The sequence below is a fragment of the Rhizophagus irregularis genome, chromosome 24 (genome assembly GCF_026210795.1).
Source record: "Rhizophagus irregularis chromosome 24, complete sequence".
In the NCBI taxonomy this organism is placed as follows: domain Eukaryota; kingdom Fungi; phylum Glomeromycota; class Glomeromycetes; order Glomerales; family Glomeraceae; genus Rhizophagus; species Rhizophagus irregularis.
This window is the reverse complement of record NC_089452.1, coordinates 727409-748030: the sequence shown is the minus strand read 5'-3', so window position 1 is coordinate 748030 and position 20622 is coordinate 727409. Positions and strand designations below refer to the sequence as shown.

Here is a 20622-nt window from a genome sequence, read left to right as displayed (position 1 = left end):
CAATATCTTTTCTACCTCCTATATCTCTAATGCCAGCAAAGTTGAGTACAATATGCTACATTCACGATTCAACCCAGAGGTCGACAAAGGAATATAGTATAAAAGAAATAACTGGAATATCCAGACTAAGTGATGAAGACCCAACCAAAATCATATATCTAAAAATTAAAGCGTTTGTTCCATTGGATAAAGAAATTGATACACAAATCGAAGAATTTGAAAATGGCCAGGTAATTTACTTGAGAGGTAAATTTATTGCCTGCAATGGATGGTACACGGTAATGTTACTTATTTTTAGTTCAAAAAACAAAAATTAAAATAAAATAAAAATTAGTATCAAATTATTAATTTTGAAAAAATTGAATTAATAGGTCAACGCTACATCCATATTACCTATGCCAAGTCTTGATTTTGATATGATGCCAGCTGTAGGCATAAACATAATGGTGACGGGTTTGACCACTCAAACTGTTAAAAATGTAGGTGACGAATCTGTTCTTGACTTTCACGTGGAAGAAAATCTTGGAAATAGAGAACCAAAGGATTTTTGGTTAGAGATGAGACATAATTCAAATATTAATTATTTGGCCAATAAAACTAATTCTATCAATCAAACCATGAGATCTACGATGGCAATTTTATCAGGCCTACTCTATTATCAAGAATCCATCATAGATACCAGCACAACTGAAGAGTCTATACCTGGGAAACATATCTTGAAATTAGATGATATATCACTAATTTCTAGCAACCGACCTAATACGTCTGCTCAATCCATTAATCTACCATGGTTGAACCAAGAGTCAACAAGTTCAAGGAACACACCTCGTACACCAAGAGGATCTACACCACGTTTAAAAAGAGGTCGTGTTACACTTTCACAACTATCTTCCACCAGGAAGACTCGAAGCCAATCACTAGCATCCGCATTACAAGAAAACCCCCTTCCAACCATGACCCAAAACGAAACCTCTAGTGAAACTTAAATAATAAAATTTATTTTCTTATTCTTTTTTAAAAATATATATATATATATATTTTTAACCATATAATTGCTGAGCATAAAAAAGTCAATAATAAACAAAAAAGGTATCGGAGATTGCATAAAACTTATTTTCCTTTATTAAATATATAAAATTTTTCACATTAATTTTTAATTTATTGTATTTTTTTTAAATAATAAATAAAATTAAAACAATACATCAAATGAAACAATTTATTTTTCTTCATTATTCTAATGATGATTTACAACATTTATGATAATCTCGTTTAAACAAATGCATTCTTACATTTCTAAAATTTATGATCTTTAATTATTTTAATATTAAAAAATAATATGCTCCGATCCCTGATTGTTGATCCCGTGATGCTATTAATTAATACGCTCGAATTTGTCCCCATCAGTCCCGTGTTCTGTGGTGGGTACTGAAACAAAAAAAATACTGGCTAGTTGTTTAATTAAAATCTATTTGATATTTATTATTAATTATTTTTCAGTCAATTTTTTTTTGTTAAATCATTAAATATTCTGAATTTTGTAAAGTTTTTCTTTTGTTTTTTTTTAATAAACTAACTTTATAATATTTTTTTCCTTTTTTTCTAGAAACTCCTTCTACTGGCTTCGGGTTAAAGAGGTAAATATTTTGGGAGAGGTCTTAAAAGTTTTTTTATATATTGACATTTTTTCTTATGTAGGAACGGGTTTTGATTGATTTTAATCGGTACTGCGCCACATAACTGATGATCGGCAAATTCCGCAAATCGGCGGATATGATTTTTTATCGGTTATTATTGCAAAAGATATTTTTTTAAAAAAATTTTTTTGCAAACATATTTATTCAAAATAATCTTATTTAATGAAATTTTATTTGCAAATATTAAAATTTAAGTCACATATTTACGATTTTAAAGAAAAAACTCACCATATTTACTTTTATTGAAGTGTACAAATAAAAGAAATAATAACAATAAATAAAAAAGATAAGTAAATTACAATGATCAAGGAGAAAATGCTAATAAAAAAATGAAATAACAATGGAGTAATGGAAAGTAATAGAAGATGAAAGGGAGCAAAAAAGAGTAATGAGAGGTGATAGGAAACAAAAAGGAGAAATAGGACATGATGAGAGATGAAAAATAGTGATGAGAGCGATGGGAGGTAAAAAGGTGTGATGGGAGACGAAGAGGAGTGATGAGAGATAAAAAGGAGTGATGGGAGACGAAGAGGAGTGATGGGTGATGAAAAGGAGTGATGGGTGATGAAGCGAAGTGATGGGAGATGAAAGAAGTGATGGGAAGATGAAGAGGATGGTAGACGAAAAGGAGCGATGCAAAAATATGGTTCTTGATATATTTGGGGTATGCATCTTGATATGCATAATATATTTTACAGTAAGGTCTATCAAGAAGTATACCTCTGACCTATCAAGATCAATAATTTTGCAGGAGTGATGGGAGACGAAAGGGAGTGATGGGAGACGAAAAGGAGCGATGGGAGATGAAAAGAAACGATTGGAGATGAAGAGGAGTAAATATTTATTAAAATTGTAAAAATTTCCCAATAATTTTTTTTTATAAAAAAAAAGATTTCTAATGAAATTCTTAATTAAAAAAAAAAATTTCAAGCCAAAATTCTCGATACACTTATTAAAAATAACTATTTTCAATAAAATTTTCTATTAAGACTTCTAAACAAAATTCTCCATCAAAAAAATAAAAAAATTTTTCAACAAACAATTCTCTAATAAAATTCTCAATCAAAAAAAAATATCCCCAATTAAGAAAAATTCAAGGATTCTTTATACTAACGAGATGACCTATCAAAAAAAAAAAATTCTCAGCGAAATCTATTAAAGAAAAATTCTTTAAAATGAAATTCTCTATCAAAAACAATCCTATTAAAAAAAAAGTTCTCTAATAAAATTCTCCGTCAAAAAATACTTTCACCTATTAAAAAAAAATTCCCAAAAGAAATTCTTTATCAAGGAAAACTCCCTCCTATTAAAAAAAAATTCTTAACTACTAAATTCTCTATCAAAAAAAAATCTCACTTGTTAAAAAATTTTCTAACGAAATTATCTATCAAAAAAAAAAATCTTCCCTATTAAAAAAATTCTTCAAATAATTTTCTACAAAAAAAAAAAAATCTCCTGTTGAAAAAAAATTTTTTTCAAGTATATGTCAAAAAAAAAAAATCCTATTAAAAAGAAGTTTTTTAACGAAATTATCCATCAAAAAAAAAATTTCCTAACGAAATTTTTTATCAAAAAAAATCTTTTTATTAAAAAAATTCCCAGAGAAATTCTATCAAACAAAGCCTTTACCTATATTAAAAATGAAAATTCTCTACAAATTTGTTTATAAAAAAAAAGCCAATTAAAAAAAAAAAAAAATTTTTAAACCTATGTTAAACTTAAAAACATGTGACTGACAAAATATCAAACCCTGTGCTGACAAAGAAATTATTGATTGGATTAAATCAAACACAGTTGGACAAAATCATCAACAAAAATATCAAGCACAGATGGATGAAAACATAAAGCACAGACGGATAAAACCATTAAGCACGTACAGATAAATGTTAAGCACGGACAGATGAATATCAAGCATGAACAGGTAAAATATCAGGCACGGTATAACAGGACCCAGAAATATATATAAAAGGGTCAGGTTTGAGTTTGCGTATTTTGAACTAAAAAAGTCATGAAAATCTTTCCTTTTTTAGATAATTTTTGATAATGCCAGTCAGACTTTTATTTCCTATTATAGTAACCGACTGGCATTATCATAATTCCGGCCCTGAAAAAATGCGTACAGCTCATAGTAAAAAATTTTTTCATCACCTGACCCCTATATATATATTTCTGGGTCCTGGTATAAAATTTTGTCTGATTTTTCAGTTTTCACCCGCCCAATGCCTGATAGTTTAGTCCGACTCGGCTTGCCATAAATAATAAAGTTACGACGATCACTTAAATGGTTAGCTTAGAAATTATGTTGATCATTTGGTCTATCTACTTTTGGTTAATTTTGGTAAACCCATTTATAAAAATTACCTAAAAAAATTTGGCTAAGAATTTTTTTTTTTCAGTAAAATAAATTTTTAAATAAACAAATGGAAAATAAACTTAATAAACCAAATATTTTGGATAAAAATGCCAATACAGTAAACACCAAAAATTGTTTGTATTGCAATAAAATTATTACCGAAGAATTATTTTGTAAAGAATGTATTAATTCTGTAAAAAAATTAGCAGAAAATGGTGATGAAGTAGCAATGTTTAATTTAGCTATTTGTTATAAAAATGGAGAAGGAATAGAAATGAATTTAGAAAAAGCTTTTTACTGGTTTCAAAAGGCAGCAGAAAATGGTAATAAAGTAGCGATGTTTAATTTAGCCATTTATTATAAAAATGAAGAATTTATAGAACAGAATTTAGAAAAGTCTTTTATTGGTATCAAAAAGCAGCAGAAAATGGTTATGGAAGAGCAATGTTCAATTTAGCCATATGCTATGAAAATGGAGAAGGAACAGAAAAAAATTTAGAAAAAGTATTTTACTGGTATCAAAAAGCAGCAGAAAATAGTGTTACAGAAGCAATGTTCCAGTTAGCAAATTGTTATAATAATGGAATAGGAACAGAAAAGAATTTAGAAAAAGGATTTCATTGGTGCCAAAAAGCAGCAGAAAATGGTGATGAAGTAGCAATGTTCAATTTAGCCAATAGTTATTACAATGGAGAAGAAGCAGAAATGAATTTAGAAAAAGCCTTTTATTGGTATCAAAAAGCAGCGGAAAGTGGTTATGCTGGTGCAATGTTTAATTTAGCCATATTTTATGAAAATGGAATAGTAATAGAAAAGAATTTAGAAAAAGCATTTTATTGGTATCAACAAGCAGCAGAATGTGGTCATGAAAGAGCAATGAATAATATAACTTTATATTATACGAATGGAGTTGGAACAGAAAAGAATTTAGATAAAGCTTTTTATTGGTTTCAAAAAATAGCGGAATATGGTGCTAAAGATGCAATGAATAATTTAGCTATATGTTATGAAAATGGAACTGGAACAGAAAAAAATTTAGAAAAAGCCTTTTATTGGCATCAAAAGGCAGCAGAAAATGGTGATGAAATAGCCATGAATAATTTAGCCAAATATTATGAAAATGGAGAAGGAACAGAAAAAAATTTAGAAAAAGCCTTTTACTGGTATCAAAAAGCATCAGAAAATGACTATACTGATGCAATGTTTAATTTAGCTATATGCTATGAAAATGGAAAAGGAACAGAAAAAAATTTAGAAAAAGCCTTCTATTGGCATCAAAAAGTACTAGATAAAGTAAGTTCTAAAGATGAAGTTGAATTATGTAATAAATGCAAAAAATCACATATTTGTTACCCATGGTATGAGCAATGTAATGAATGCAAACAGCCATATATTCATTACCAGTGGTGCCAACAATGTAATGTTAAACGATTCCAACATGATTTTCCAAAATGGACCAGTGGAAGTGAATTTATTGATAAATTTATTCAAGAAGCACAACATAATGTTAAAAATAGTTATGAAATTTTAGAGTGGATACCCTACAATAAATTGTCAAGTATTAATTATTATGATAAAGGAGGATTTAGTGAAATTTATAAAGCTATTTGGTCAGATGGACCCATTTTTAGTTGGAATTCTGACAAACAACAATGGAATAGACAAACAGATTATGAGGTCATTCTTAAAATACTCAATAATTCATCAAGTTTAAATAGTAAATTTTTTGATGAGGTATAGTATTTATATTTAATAGTATAGTATTTATATTTAATGAAATATTTTATTTTCTTTTACAAAAATTTAATAATTTTTTTTTATTGTTTATACAGTGGAAATATCATTATAATTGCCAGAAAAATTCATTTTCAAAATTTATTCAATTTTTTGGAATACCCAAGATCCGAATAATTTAAATTATATAATAGTAATGAGTTATGCAAAAAAAGGGAGTTTGAGAAAATGTTTATCCGATATAATTAAATTTAAGTGGCAGGACAGGTTACAGCTATTGAAAAAAATTATATTAGGACTTAAAGTAATTCATGAATCAAATTTAACTCATGGTGATTTTCATGATGGTAATATTTTAATGTCAGATAATTACGATGAGCTATTTATCATTGATTTAGGATTATGTAAGCCTATAAGTGATTTTCAAGATTCTGATAATAATAATAATGAAATTTATGGAGTTTTACCTTATATGGCACCTGAAATATTAAGAAGAAATCCCTATATTCTTGCAAGTGATATTTATAGTATTTCAATGATAATGTGGGAATTTACTTTACTATCAATGTAGACTTTTTTGATAACCATATAAAAACCCTATCATAAGTATGTTATAAAATTCATGAGCGCCAACCTGCTATTATAGTGGTAAATATATTAAAACACTATGTCATATATGTATTATAACATGAATTTTACAATATGTTCTACATGGTTTATTTCGCATTACAATAGATATATTATACATAATTACAACATCAATGTTTTATATTTATAACATGTATATTATTATTAGTATAATAGTATTATAATAGATATTACATTAATAAAATAATTCTGCTATAATCATTAATTAAATAATAAAATTTGTTAAATGTATTCCATATTATTTTTATTATGTAATCCTTCTCCTGTACATCTGTGTAATGAAATGCATTCTAGGTTGCTAATCAACAATTATTAACGGGTGAAGATGAAACCATAAATTACCATCAATACATCCATAATCTTCAATTTGAAACTTATCTAAAGAGCAGACCCAAAATCGAAGATGTTGCCTACAAAATAAACAAAAGAAAAAATGGTTAGATTTTCAAAGCAAAGTTAAAAAAAAGTTTCAACCTATTTTGAAACTTACTGATCATAATTTAGAAGTCATACACCTACGAAAAAAGAAAAAATTATTAACAAAGAATAATTAAATTTAGAAGTTTTGAGAACGAAACATATTTTGGAACTTACCGATCATTCAATCTACCGATATCTACAAAAAAAAGGAGAAAAAACCTTAAAAAAATTTTTTTTTTAAAAAAAAAAACCCAAGAAAAATTTCCGAAATGAACTTACCATCTAAAGTAGACCTAAAAAAAAAAATTTTAGTTAAAAAACCAAAAAAAATAAGTTTTGAGCGAAACTTTTAAGCTTACCAATTGAAAATCGCACGTCACAATGTCACATGAGGGTGCCGATCAAAATAATTCAGGTGTCAGCGAAATGGAATAAGGTATGAATATTTCAGTTGTGATTGCATTTGCAAGAAAGTGACTCAGAGCTTGCAAAGCTAATATCTACTGATTAGAAATTTTGCACCGATATCTAAAAAAAGAAAAAAATTAGAATAATTTTTTTATTTTAAAAAAAATCCAAAAAATTTTGAAGCATTCGCTTCAAAAACTTACCATCCAAAGTACCAAAGAAATAACCAAATATAAAAAAAAATAAAATAAAAATTAAACAATTTTAAAAAAAGAATTTACTAAAAAAGTTTGAAACAAAACACTTCAAAACTTCCCAAGAAACCAAGCCAAAGCTGAAGACAAAAATCTACAAAATAGACAAAGAAGAAACAATTAGTTTCTTCAAAATTAAAAAAATATATTTAATAAAGTTTCGCTTCAAAACTTACATCTAAAAACCGAACTTGGTAACTTACAAAATAGATAAAAGAAGAATGATTAGTTTCTTCAAAATAATATTAAAAAAGAATTTAAAAAATTTTTTGAAATGAAACTTCCAAAACTTACTGATCCAAAGCGAAAAGTTGAAGCTGATTCATATCTAAAAAAATAAAGAAATTAGAGATTTTTATTTAAAAAAAAACAAAAAAAAAGTTTCGAAAGTGAAACTTACAAAACTTACCAATCAAAAGCACAATGACAAATCCTAAAAAAAATAAAAAAAAAAATTTTTATTTTAAAATCCAAAAAATAAGTTTTGAAACAAACGAAACTTTTGAAACTTACCAATTCAAAGCACCGATGATACTAAAAAAAATAAAATACAATTTTTTAATTTTAAAATAAAATCAAAATAACGATAAAGTTTTGAAATGAAACTTTCAAAGCTTACCGATCTAAAGCAAAAGTTGAAACTGATACCTAAAAAAAAAAAAAGAAAAAAAAAGTTTCAAAACGAAACTTTTGAAACTTACCGAAAAAAAGTTTTTTTTTTAAAGCTTAAAAAGTTTATCATTTGCCGCACAGACTATAATTGACTAGTCCGATCAGCTGATCCTTCGTTTTGACTAGTATTGCCATTGGTCAAAATGTGATGATTCATATGACCGATCGGCAAAATTTACATAACGTTAAAGGTCAAAAGTTTTGATTAAAATGCATAGATAAAATATTATAATTATATTTGGCAATATATGTAAATAAAATATTGTAATGCTGAATTTTATCATATTATAATATTTGTGTAATGCATTAGATCTAAACAAATTATAACATATATATCAAAATAATTATTTATTAAGAAAAAAAATAATTATTGCATAATACTTGACAATTATTATTTTGTAATGGTTTATTACATTATTATTATAATTCAAAAACCTGTCAATATTCATGTTAACATACATGATAACATGTATGTATATGTAACATTATGATTACATGGATGGTATAATAATTGTAAAAAAATTGGCCTTGACAGTAAAGTACATCAGGTAAACCTCCATTTAAAGGTGAAGCACATGATTATCACCTTATCTTGAGTATTTGTGAAGAAGGAAAACGTCCTGAGATTATTGAAAATACTCCAAAATGTTATATAGATTTAATGAAAAAATGTTGGGATTCAGACCCTTCCAATAGACCAACTATAACAATGCTTGAAAATATTATATCTGAATGGACCAGATGTATTAATAAATATTACGAAATAAACAAGGATAGGGATGATGGTGCATATAGAGTACCTGATATTGATAATCAATTAGAAAATGATATGTTGGAATTTGTAAAAGCAAACAAAGCTTTAGGACAAGAACAAGCAAATACTCCTATTATACAATTTCATCCACAAACATGTTTTTCAAGTCGCAAACTTACTGAAATTTATTTACAAGAGGAGTCTCAGGGTTCTGACTGTATGATCTAATAATAATGATTCTGTTATTTTATTCCTTATTTCAGTTATTGGATTATTTATCAATTATTATATATTAAAATATTTGTAATTTTGTATTTTTATAGTTTAACAATAAAGTAAACATTATTAAATATATTTGAAAACTTTTTATTTATGATTTTATATTCGTTTGCAACTTATTTAGCAAATTTAAGTTTAACTTCCAAATCCGTATTTTAAAAATTTATAAGTAATATTGCCTTAGAGTAATATTATAATCATTATTTCTTATAAATTTTAATAGCAATGAACACTTAAAATATATACTAATTCATTTATCTAGTTGTTAGTCCTTTGAAGCAATTTATATGATTATTACTTCTATCCCTTCTAATTGAGATAGATAAATTATTTTACAACTCAAATGACACTTTTTAACATAAGACTTTTTTTTTCCATTACATTCTAAGGTATTTTACGCAATGATGGAGCAGTTTTTTGCTAGTATTTAACGTATGGTTATGATCTTTAGCAAATTTGCTAACAAAAACCAAATTTGAACATTTGCATTTAGTAAAAAGCCACATTCAGTACAGGCTGTATAAGATCCAATTTTTTCATGACCATAAACCCTCTTTTTTCTCAATTCTGACAATTTCTGTTTCTAATCCTATTCAAAAAGAGTAAACATTTTCCAGTACATCAAAAGAAGCAAATGTTTATTCACTATAAAAATTCTTCAATTGACTATAATTAGGCTCAATATCAGAATCAATACTACCAGACAAATTATCTTTATTGTACTCATTAGAAATTTTAGATACATTGGTTAATTTCATCAGGAGATTATATGAGGCGAATATTAGCGTAAAGTTGTCAAATATGTATAATCCCTGGAAATTTATACTCCGTAAAAATCTATAAATATACAATTTTGCATAATTTACACTTAAAACATAGTTATTTAATAAGGCGTATCTTATAAATCTTCGAAACTACCTATTCACGAAAATTTTATGATACTTTTTACCTTGAAATAACTTCTTGAATATATGATTTAAGTAATCTACACATAAAAACAATTTAAAAAAATATTTCGTTGACTTGTATCTTAAAAAGTTTCATAAATTCTACATAAGTAGGTAGTTTCAGAAATCTACACTTTAGAAATTTGCATAAATACACGATTTTGCATAACCCACGCGAAAATGTAACTTAAAATATTTTGTATTAAAAAAGTTGCATAAAATTTACACAAATAGATATATCTACACTAAAAAAATTATATAAATACATATTAATTCTAAGATAAATATGAAATATAATACTAATAATTAAAAAAAAAGAACAAATAGTGTAGTGGTCGGATAATGAGACTTAATATATTAATAGTTTATCTCGAGGTATTCGGTTCGATTCCTAGTGTAAGTAAAAAATAAATAAATAAAATATAATTAATAGTGGGTAATTCACTTCGACTCTTAGTGTAAGTAAAAACATAAAAATGCTTCAGTTCGGCTCCCTACTAGTGTAAGTAAAAAAAAATAATAAAATTACAAAATGTGAAAAAATTTGAGAATATGGTAACTACACTATTTTTTACTATTAAAAAAACTACGTCATTTTTAAAAGTACACTATTTTATACTATTGAAAATTCCTCTAAATTTTTCACACTCGTATATCGTCGCGAGTGGTGTAGATTTGCGTAGTTTTTCACACGTGTATTATTTTGTAGATCTACGCTTGTTTTATTCTCCTGATGTTGGTTAGGACCCAGAAATATATATATAGGGGTCAGGTGGCGAAAAATTTTTTTACTATGAGCTGTACGCAGAGACTTTTTATATGAGTAGTACGCATAATTGACACCTGATATTGAAAATCCTGCAAAAATACGCAAATAAAATTTCAGACATTAAGTTATTAATTATTTTATCATGGCTTCTATATTATTTATAAAACAAAATACTAATGTGAAAAAATAGAATTTACCATTTTTTTATAATATTTTTCTAAAATTTCACTTTTTAACCCTTAGAAATTTCTTACAATTCGGTTAATTAAATAAGTACTTACAGTAAATATATTATATATATAAGATTAGCCAAATTTAGGTCAAAAATACGCAAACTAATTTTTTACATATAAAAATTTCGATAAAAAATACGCAATCTTGATGACCTAACTATAGATGAAAAATTCTAAAATTGTACGCAAATCAAAACTTTACTCCGTCTAATTCCACTATGATGGCGACGCATTTGTGTACCCTACCCCTGTATATATATTTCTGGGTCCTATTTGGTTATGTCTTTAAATTCATCATACCGACCATCATCCATCTAAAAATATGAAAAACAACGTAAAATTTAGTTGAAATATTAACTTAAACTTACTTTCTTAAACGCCTAATCTAACCTAACCCACAAAACCCTAAATGATTCCAAGTCAACATTTCATCCTAAGCTAATGTTTACCAGTCCTAACCTTTAGTGACCCTAAGCCAATATTGATTTCTAGGTTAACATTAACTTCAGTTACCTCGGTTATTAATCTATGTTACACATATAAGCTCGTATAAGTGTTAATTTTGTTTTTGTTTGTGCGATATTCGCATGTCAATAAGAAGAATATTTAAGGAGATGCATGATGAAAAAGTAATGGAAAGAATGGGTCGAGAGTTCATGAGAGATTGAAATAGTTTAAATGGCTTATTGTTAAGTATGCCTTTTTATAGTTTGAGCAACAAATTTATTTTTTATTTTTTTTTTCTTTTATGATAAATAAAGTTAAAGAGTAATACATATTTGTATCAAATTTATTTAAAGTTAAAATTTTCTTGCACTAAAGGCAAAATAATAATTTTTCTAAAAACTCATTTTTGTTATACTAAAATTGAAAAAGGTAATTTTCGGGTTCGCTTGTTGGAAACTCCGAATCTCTGATATTTTTGACCAATCTGATCGTCAATATGATGTATTAGTATTCAATACTAATGTTATTTTTATCTAGTGTTTCTTTTGCCCTAGCATGCTTACGTAAAGCAGCTTGTCTTAAATAATAAATTCCTTTTTCCTTATCCCTTTTGATGCCCAATTTACCAGAGAAATATATATCACCAACATTATAAAGAGCTGCAGCATTATTATTATCAGCTGCTAATTGTAAATATTTCATAAACTCAATAGCATTGATGTTTTTATTTTCCTTATTAATTAAACAAAAAGCATATCGTAATTGAGCATCAGCATTACCAGCATCTGCTGCTTTTTTAAATAATTTCATTGCCTTTGATTTGTTCTTATTAATATATATTCCTACTAAATAATAATAACCTTTCCAATATTTTGCTAACATATCACCAACATCTGCATTTGTTTCAAAAATATCCCAAGCTTTCTTATAATTGCCATCTTTATGAGCTTCAAGACCGACCTTAACTGGGAATAATGGTACATCTACAGTAGTACCTTTGTATTTTAATATATTTTTCTCATATAACCCCTGCAACTTATTAAAAAGAGATTGGATTCCTGGACGTAATGATGGATCTTGTTGCCAAGAAAGTTTAATAATTTCACAATACTCTTTAATTAAATAAGAATTTAATCCCAAATTCAATGCTTCTCTATAACCTTTCGAAACAAGTTTTTCTATATCAATTATACTCATATTTTTATATGGTATTTCTTGAAAAGCAAGTTCCCATAAAAGCATTCCAAAACTAAAAATTTCGCATTTAATAGTGTATTTAGGGACCCCCGATTTTCTAAACTTTTTATTCTGGTCTGTTAAAAAAAAATTAAATAGTTCGGGTGCTGCCCAATTTGTTATATTATGCCTACTGTATAATATCTTTTTTTCATAATATTCACTAGGAAATGAGAAATTGCAAAGTTTAGGTTGTATTTTCTCATTAATTAATACGTTTTCACATCGAATATCATGATGCAAAATATTCACTGTCGATGAATGACAAAATTAAAAAAAAGTTAATTATTGGATTGAAATCGATATCATAATTCATTAGTGAATAACATTGTAATACCTGATTGCAAAAAAGCCAAGCCACAACAAATATCTCTTGCAATAGAAATCTTCGCTCCCCAATTAATCTTATAATTTTGATAAACATCCCTTAAAGTTCCATATTCCGCCCATTCAATAACTATTACTTTTACTGTAGCTATTACCGATAGTCCATGAAACTTAATAATATATGGGCAAGCACCCAATTTTTCCAAGGTAGCAAGGTACTTCTGGGCCATTGGAAAAATGTATTTAGGAATGGGTTTGCAAGCAACTTCTATTGCATTAAAAACTTTTTTTTGAATTTTTACTCTGCTACCCAGTCGTAGTGGTACATATTTTGGTGGATCTTGTAGTTCTGAAGCTTTAATATCTTTGGCTCTAATTGAATCTTGTTCATTTATTCGCATATTTAGTAAGTAATTGATCGTTTTATATACCTTTTTGTATCCATCGAGTTCTTCATTCATTTCTATGAGTCGTTCGTTTCCTACCACAATATTTTCAGCTATAAATTTTATTTCATTGTTTTGAATTTCTAACTTGTTCATGGTAATTTCATTATTATTAGCTGTATCCGTGATACCACATTCAATCATTTGTAAAAACTATATCGTTCATGAAAAAAATTTTTTTTTCATATCATTAAATTAACAATTTGTTTACGAAAGAATTCAAAGTGGAAAATTAGAAAGTTATATGTTTACATACCTTATACATTTCAATCATATCATTATGTAAAATTTTCAGGTCATTATTCAAATGATTTTGTGTAGCGATATAAATTGTTAAATTTAAATCATTAGAACAAGTATTAAATTCTTTAATAATCTCTTCAAACTTTTCTTCAATACTTGCACTTGAAATAAATTTAATAAATTTATGTAATTGAGAAACATCATCAAATAATTTCTTAATTTGTTTTAAACAATTTGTAAATCTTAAAAAAGTGTTATAATAATTTTCATCTCTAAAATTTTCAAGATACTTTTCTTTTTCTCTCATCAATACTTTAATAGTGATTCCAGCAGCTTTAACTCGATTAACTAACGTACCACAAGTTCTTTTGATACATTGAACATTTTCATATGCTTCTATAATTTCTTTTGTTAAAGTAAAAACAAGTCTTACAAGAGATATGAAAGGAGCAATAGCTTCGTTTTCAGTGCGCATAGTCTTAAGGAATGTATGACTGTTTACTTTATTCAAGTCTTTTGAATTCTTAATTGTATTAAAAAAAATCTGCAATATAAAAATTAAGATTTAGATTTTTTCTTTTTTTGAATGGTAAATTCGGGGTTTATTTTTTCCAAAAAAGAACAAATTGAATAGGAAATGGTTCATTCTGATAAGCATTATGAGCATTTGTGTATTGTGCAACAAATAATTGCCACACCACCTTTGAATAGTACAAGTCGATCCCCGCGACCAACATGTACATACTACGTCATATTATAGCCAAAATACCATTATCTTTGTGTATGATGAAAATACATCATGTGTATCAGTAATCTGTAGCACAACACAATTATTATCTAGACAAAACCAAAAAAGCCTAAAAACTTTCTGCTATCATTTGAAATACATTATTTTTATACCGAGATAAATTATTATGAGTGAAATTCAATCTCACAGTTAAATTGATTAAGGCATTATTTCAAAATGGTCGTAGGTGAAGTAAATTTGCGGCTCAGCAGTTTAACATTAACTGCACTTGATACCAGATTTACAGTTAACTAATTCAATAAGACGCAAAGAAACCTAAACGAAAGTGTTATCGCATGTTTTAAGCTCATGTAGAAAAAAAAAATACTAAATTCTAGACGAAGATTTAAATAATTAAATAATTTAAATAATTATTTTTTTCTGTTCAAGATTTAATAACACAATTTATTATTGGGTTAGCAGATAATTCGCATCTCTTTTAAAATTTTACAAAACAGTTAATTTTTTATTAACATTGTTATATTACTATTATAAGCACTTTTACTAAGATTTACTAGGCTTGTTCAATTCCGGTCGGTTGCATTTTTCGGTCATATGCAAAATAAACTATTCTATTGATGAAACACGTTCGACCGGTAAACCCAAAGATTTTATGGGTCAAAAGATTGGATATTTCATGTGTTGCACAAAATGAGACAAACAAACCCGACCGAAAAATGCAACCGACCGGAATTGAAAGTTGTTTTAATTTTTTCTTTTATCGTCTACTAACTCTTCTTACATTTGTAATAAAATCATAATAGTAAAATTGATTTATGCCAGCTTGAAATTTAAATAACAAAAGGAATTAAATTTTAAATCGTTGTAATACAGTTTGGTGTTATCAGTTATGTAAGAATAAAATAGGTTTATTTATGAAGTTTTGTTTTTTTTTTATATTTACGATTTTTTTAATGGCGTCTAAAATTGTATGATTAGCTCAGTAACATTGAAAGGTCGAAAGTGTCATTTACTGCAACTGCGGCAGGTAAACCATTGTACAGCAGATGATCTACCGTTATTTAAACGACCAAAGAATTTTTTTGTACGACGTATAAAGGAATGTTTATGTAATACGAATGTTTAACTGAAACATCGAGAATTCCCCTCCCTCTTTTTTTTTTAAAAAAAAATTTTCAGTATATGAAAAAAAAAAAAATGTCCAAGTTAAATGGAGATATTCTTTATTTGATATTCAAAGAATTGGAAGATGATAAAATGACTTTAATTTCATGTCTTTCAGTCAATAAAATTTGGTGTGAAATAATTATTCCAATTTTTTGGAATGATCCTTGGAAATATTTAAGTAGAGGAAGAGAAAAATTATTATTAGAAGTAATAATTTCACATTTATCAGATGAATCAAGAGATAATTTAAGTAAATATTTGATAAAATCATTTAAAAAACCTTTATTTAACTATATAAGTTTTTGTAAAATTTTAAATTTAATTGAAATAGAAAAGATCATTTATATTTCAATAGATTATAATTTTTTATTAGATATTTCTTTACTTAAAGAAGAAATATTTAATCTTTTTATTAATAACAAAGCAAAATTTACACATCTTTATATGCCTTATGGATTTAATTATCAAATACATCTTATTCCTGGAGCTAAAGAAAGTTTTTCAGAAATTGAATTCCTTAATTTTAATGCTGGTATAGATGAGAAAATTTTGATTGGATTATCAGAAATATGTAAATCGATTAAAAAATTGGATTTTTTCATCCAATTTTTTGTCAAAACAAATAATAATGATGGAATTATTAGGTTAATTGATTCACAAAAAAAATTAAATCAAGTATACTTTGAATTAGATTATGATAATGTTGATGAATCATTTTGTAAAAATCTTGAAAATTCATTAATTAAACATGGAAAGACTATAGAATATATTAAGATAGTAGATCAACCAATCACAAATATTCTTTCATATTTTGAAAATTTAAAAATTTTAGAAGTGATTGGTATAAATTACAACGCATTATGGGATGAATTAGCAACTGTATCTTTACCCTTTTTACAACTTTTGAACGTTAAAAATGTTCCAATCAACGTTTTAACAAGTTTAATTGAAAAAACGAAAGGATATCTTAATGAAATAAAAATAGGTTATATAGATCATGATGAAATTGATAACAAAAGACTCATTCGAGCTATTTATCAAAATTGTCCTAATCTTAAATATCTTAAACTGTTAATTAAGGATAGTAATATTTGGGAATTGGAAAAATTATTAATTAATTGTAAATATTTAGACGGATTATTTATTATGACTGAAGATCATATTGATTGGGTTGAATTATTCAAAATATTAACTAGGTCATCACCTACTAGTTTGTTTAAGTTTAAATTTTATTTTTCCGTGGCTCCTCGTCCGGAATTTTTAAAATTATTTTTTGATAATTGGAAAAGTAGACATTCAATGTTATTATATACCATTCCAGAAGGTGAATATGTAACTGTAGATATAGACTATTGTGATATGATCGAAAAATATAAAGCGGAGGGAGTAATTAAAGTATATCATAATAGTATATTTGGAGTTTATTTTGAAGATTTTGAATGGATTAGAAAAAAAAATTCAAATTAACTAATCATATTAAATATTTATTTATCGGTCAATACACCCTTTTTATTACTATTACTTTTTTTTATTAAAAATACGTCATCATATATATTTAACTAGTCATTGTGTTACTTATGTGTCAAGTTCTCCTAACGATTCTACATAACGATTGAGTCAAATTTGAATCTACTTTAGTCGAAACTAATACTTGTATTCGTTTTTTTGAATAAAAAATCATAAAAATGATTTATTTTAAATTTTAGCATATTTTTATAATAAAAAGTAATAAAATTTAAAATAGTACCAAAAAAAAAAATATTTTATGTATTTATATTGTAAATTCATTGCTAAATAATATTAACCTTTTTCATCGTAGTTAATAACAAGTGTGTGTGACACAAGTAAACTCTGTATTTGTCACAATTATATTTTCACCGGGCCAGTTAAAAATCACCTGCAATAATTAACTAAAATTAGATACTGTTAAGGTACTCATAAAATAAGTACTATTACGTACATTATGAAAGATGATCTTTATTTAGTTTAGGCTGTGAAGCCGTGAAGCCATTCAATATGTGATACAACATGATCATAATCATAAATTTCATTGAAATATTGCCCACTTAGCCACCTAAGTACAAAATATTATGCATGGCGCAGCTATTGATTATTTACTTATTAAGATTACTAATTTTAAACTTAAATTAGAAATAACAAAAAAAAAAATTTAAAAAAATTTCACAGATTACCCTAATTTTATTTCTATACAAAAAAATAATAATTATGTCAAATCTCAATAAAGATATTTTACTTTATATTTTTGAAGAATTATTTGAAGATAAAAATTCTTTATATTCATGCCTAAGAGTTAATAGATTATGGTGTGAAACTGCTGTAACAATTTTATGGAAGGATCCTTGGATATTTTTAAATAGAACTCTTACTTTGAAACTTCAAAAAAGGGCAAATATATTTTTCAATATTATCTTTTTAAATTTATCTGAGGAATCAAAAAATTATTTATTAAGTGAAGGTATTGATATTTTTAAGGATTTATCATTACAAAAAAGTCCTTTATTTGATTATATTAGTTTTATTAAATATATTAAAAATCAATATTGTTATATGACTATTAATGGTAAAAATATTTATGATATTTTATTTAAGAATGATTATAATGATTCTCAAAGATTTATATTGGAAAAAGAAATTTATAAACTTTTTGTTAGTAAATGTTCTAGAATAAAATATTTGGATATTACCGATTTCAAACATCCTTTATACGAATTTCCTGGTTCTGAAAAAAGTCTTTTAGAACTTAATGAATTAAATTGTAGAAGTGATGATGATTCTGAATTATTTTTTGGTTTGGCTCATATATGTAAATCTATTGAGTCTTTTCATATTTTACATAATTATTCAAATGATGGACTTGCTAAATTAATTGAAATGCAACAAAAATTAAAATATCTTAAAATTGATGAACCAACTTATGTATCACATAATGATAAGTTATCAAATTGTAACATTGGTCAAGAAATAATAAAACATGCTCATAATCTTATTTATTTATCAATAGAAAGGGATTTGGAATTTTTTGAAACACTTTTTGCAAAATTAATTAATATACAAAAATTAAAATTATGTGGTACCAGTGATAAATGGATTAGTTTAAATTTGGATAAACATTTAGAATTTGTTTATTCTGAACTTCAAGTTCTTAATGTATCTCAAATAACTTATTCTATTGCTATAGAAATTATTAAGAAAACTACTGGAAGTATTCAAAAAATTTGGGCAGATTCTATGCATATTAGGAATTTATCATTAAATAGTAATACTGGTCATTTTATTCAATGTATATCTCAATTTTGTCCTAATCTTAAATATGTTAGAATTGCTTTAAATGATGATTATCTTGATAAACTTGAATCACTTTTAACTAATTGTAAATTATTGGAAGGTTTATATATTTATAAAGACAAAATAACATTTACTACTATTAATATGTCATTATTACAAAATCAAAGATCATCTACATATAATAATATTAATCCATCATTTACTGATAAGTTATTGGATAAATTAATTAGATTTGCACCAAGAACTTTATATAAAATTGGAATCAATTATTGTAATTTTAAAATAACGGTATTGGATAGGTTTTTTAATCATTGGAAAGGTAGAAAAACCTTACATTTATATTCTATTGTTGATAAAGATTCTAATGATTGTTTTTATAATTTAAATTATATAAATGAGATGAAAAATTTGATTGAAAAATATACAAATGAAGGTGTGATTAAGAAATTTCAAAATTGTAATTTTAATGATGATAAAGATTTTAAATGGTGTTATTAAAGTTAGATTTTATTATTATTATTATTTGATTTGTTTATTTTTTAAGTTTTGTTAACTATTTTTTTTAAGGAATATAGACATTTATATATTTAACTTTCTTTTATATATGAATTTTTTATAAGTTTTTTTTTTAAGTATATGATTATGTCAAGTTATGATGTTCGTAAATAAAAAATTATATTATAAACTATAGCCTATAGGTATACAGTAACAGGATATTTACAATAATTATTTACTATATATATATATATATCATCACATTTTTTTTGGACAAATCAAAAAAAAAAATAACTTGAAAACCAATGTGTTATATTTGACTTTATTGGTATAACAGTTTTGTTTTTTACATCAACATCTTTTATTTATTCTCTGTTATGGTGATAAGTGATTATTTCATTTATTGGCATATTCACTTATAGATTGTATCAAATTACAAGTTCGAATTATAATTTGCTACATTATATTCATTATAAATTCAACTTATAATTTTACTTAGTATCATGTCGCAAATTTATCAATAATTCAAATAAACCTGTATATTGCTATAATATAGAAATTATACAAATTATTCAAATTATACAGGTACAGAATATTTTATAATACATGATATTTTCAGTCACTAAATTATACAGAATTTATGCAAAGATATTTTTTGAAACTTAAATTTGCTAAACAAATTGCAAATGAAAATAAACATATTATTTAATAAGTAGCATGTATTTAAACATGTTTATTTCTTGTTATTTTATTATAAAACTGTAAAAACAAATAATATAAACATTTCCATATAACAACTGGCAAATAATCCAACAAATAAAGAATAAATAACAGAATTATTATTATTGATTTTTAAATTTTAACTACACATTCCAGCAACTCAGAATTTTCTTGAACAAAGTTTTCACTAACATCCTTAGACTTTTCTATTTCTTCTGTAACATTGCGACTTGTATAATGTGCTTGTGGATGAGGTTGTATGATAGTAGTATTTGCTTGTTCTTGTTCTAAAGTTTCATTTGTTTTTACAAATTCTAACATA

At 25.6% G+C, this 20622-nt stretch overlaps 6 protein-coding genes across 7 annotated transcripts; 4 read left to right on the top strand and 2 right to left on the bottom strand.

Moving 5' to 3' along the window:
- Positions 1-29: 29 nt before the first annotated feature.
- OCT59_015885 (uncharacterized protein) lies at positions 30-986 on the top strand (the record flags this gene model as incomplete). The annotated part of the gene is made up of 2 exons (XM_066132117.1): positions 30-278; positions 372-986. The coding sequence occupies 2 exons, from the start codon at positions 30-32 to the stop codon at positions 984-986; spliced, it is 864 nt and encodes a 287-aa protein (XP_066003138.1).
- A 5936-nt stretch (positions 987-6922) lies between these two features.
- Positions 6923-8318, bottom strand: OCT59_015884 (uncharacterized protein; the record flags this gene model as incomplete). The annotated part of the gene is made up of 8 exons (XM_066132116.1): positions 6923-6944; positions 7024-7045; positions 7129-7142; positions 7562-7605; positions 7688-7709; positions 7806-7839; positions 7921-7944; positions 8267-8318. The coding sequence occupies 8 exons, from the start codon at positions 8316-8318 to the stop codon at positions 6923-6925; spliced, it is 234 nt and encodes a 77-aa protein (XP_066003137.1).
- A 312-nt stretch (positions 8319-8630) lies between these two features.
- OCT59_015883 (uncharacterized protein) lies at positions 8631-9165 on the top strand (the record flags this gene model as incomplete). The annotated part of the gene is made up of 2 exons (XM_025319709.2): positions 8631-8652; positions 8732-9165. 2 exons carry the CDS (start codon positions 8631-8633, stop codon positions 9163-9165), a joined length of 456 nt encoding a protein of 151 aa, XP_025173137.2.
- Positions 9166-12116: 2951 nt separating this feature from the next.
- OCT59_015882 (uncharacterized protein) lies at positions 12117-14339 on the bottom strand (the record flags this gene model as incomplete). The annotated part of the gene is made up of 3 exons (XM_025333348.2): positions 12117-13099; positions 13186-13774; positions 13878-14339. The coding sequence occupies 3 exons, from the start codon at positions 14337-14339 to the stop codon at positions 12117-12119; spliced, it is 2034 nt and encodes a 677-aa protein (XP_025173138.2).
- A 1470-nt stretch (positions 14340-15809) lies between these two features.
- On the top strand, positions 15810-17246 carry OCT59_015881 (uncharacterized protein; the record flags this gene model as incomplete). Its single annotated transcript, XM_025327062.1, has 1 exon — positions 15810-17246. The coding sequence occupies one exon, from the start codon at positions 15810-15812 to the stop codon at positions 17244-17246; it is 1437 nt and encodes a 478-aa protein (XP_025173139.1).
- A 759-nt stretch (positions 17247-18005) lies between these two features.
- OCT59_015880 (uncharacterized protein) lies at positions 18006-19583 on the top strand (the record flags this gene model as incomplete). Of its 2 annotated transcripts, none has more annotated exons than XM_025332353.1 (1): positions 18006-19583. In XM_025332353.1, the coding sequence occupies one exon, from the start codon at positions 18006-18008 to the stop codon at positions 19581-19583; it is 1578 nt and encodes a 525-aa protein (XP_025173140.1). The 2 variants fall into 2 exon arrangements, with proteins under 2 accessions (XP_025173140.1, XP_066003136.1); XM_066132113.1 differs by having other exon boundaries at positions 18348-19583.
- Positions 19584-20622: the final 1039 nt, after the last annotated feature.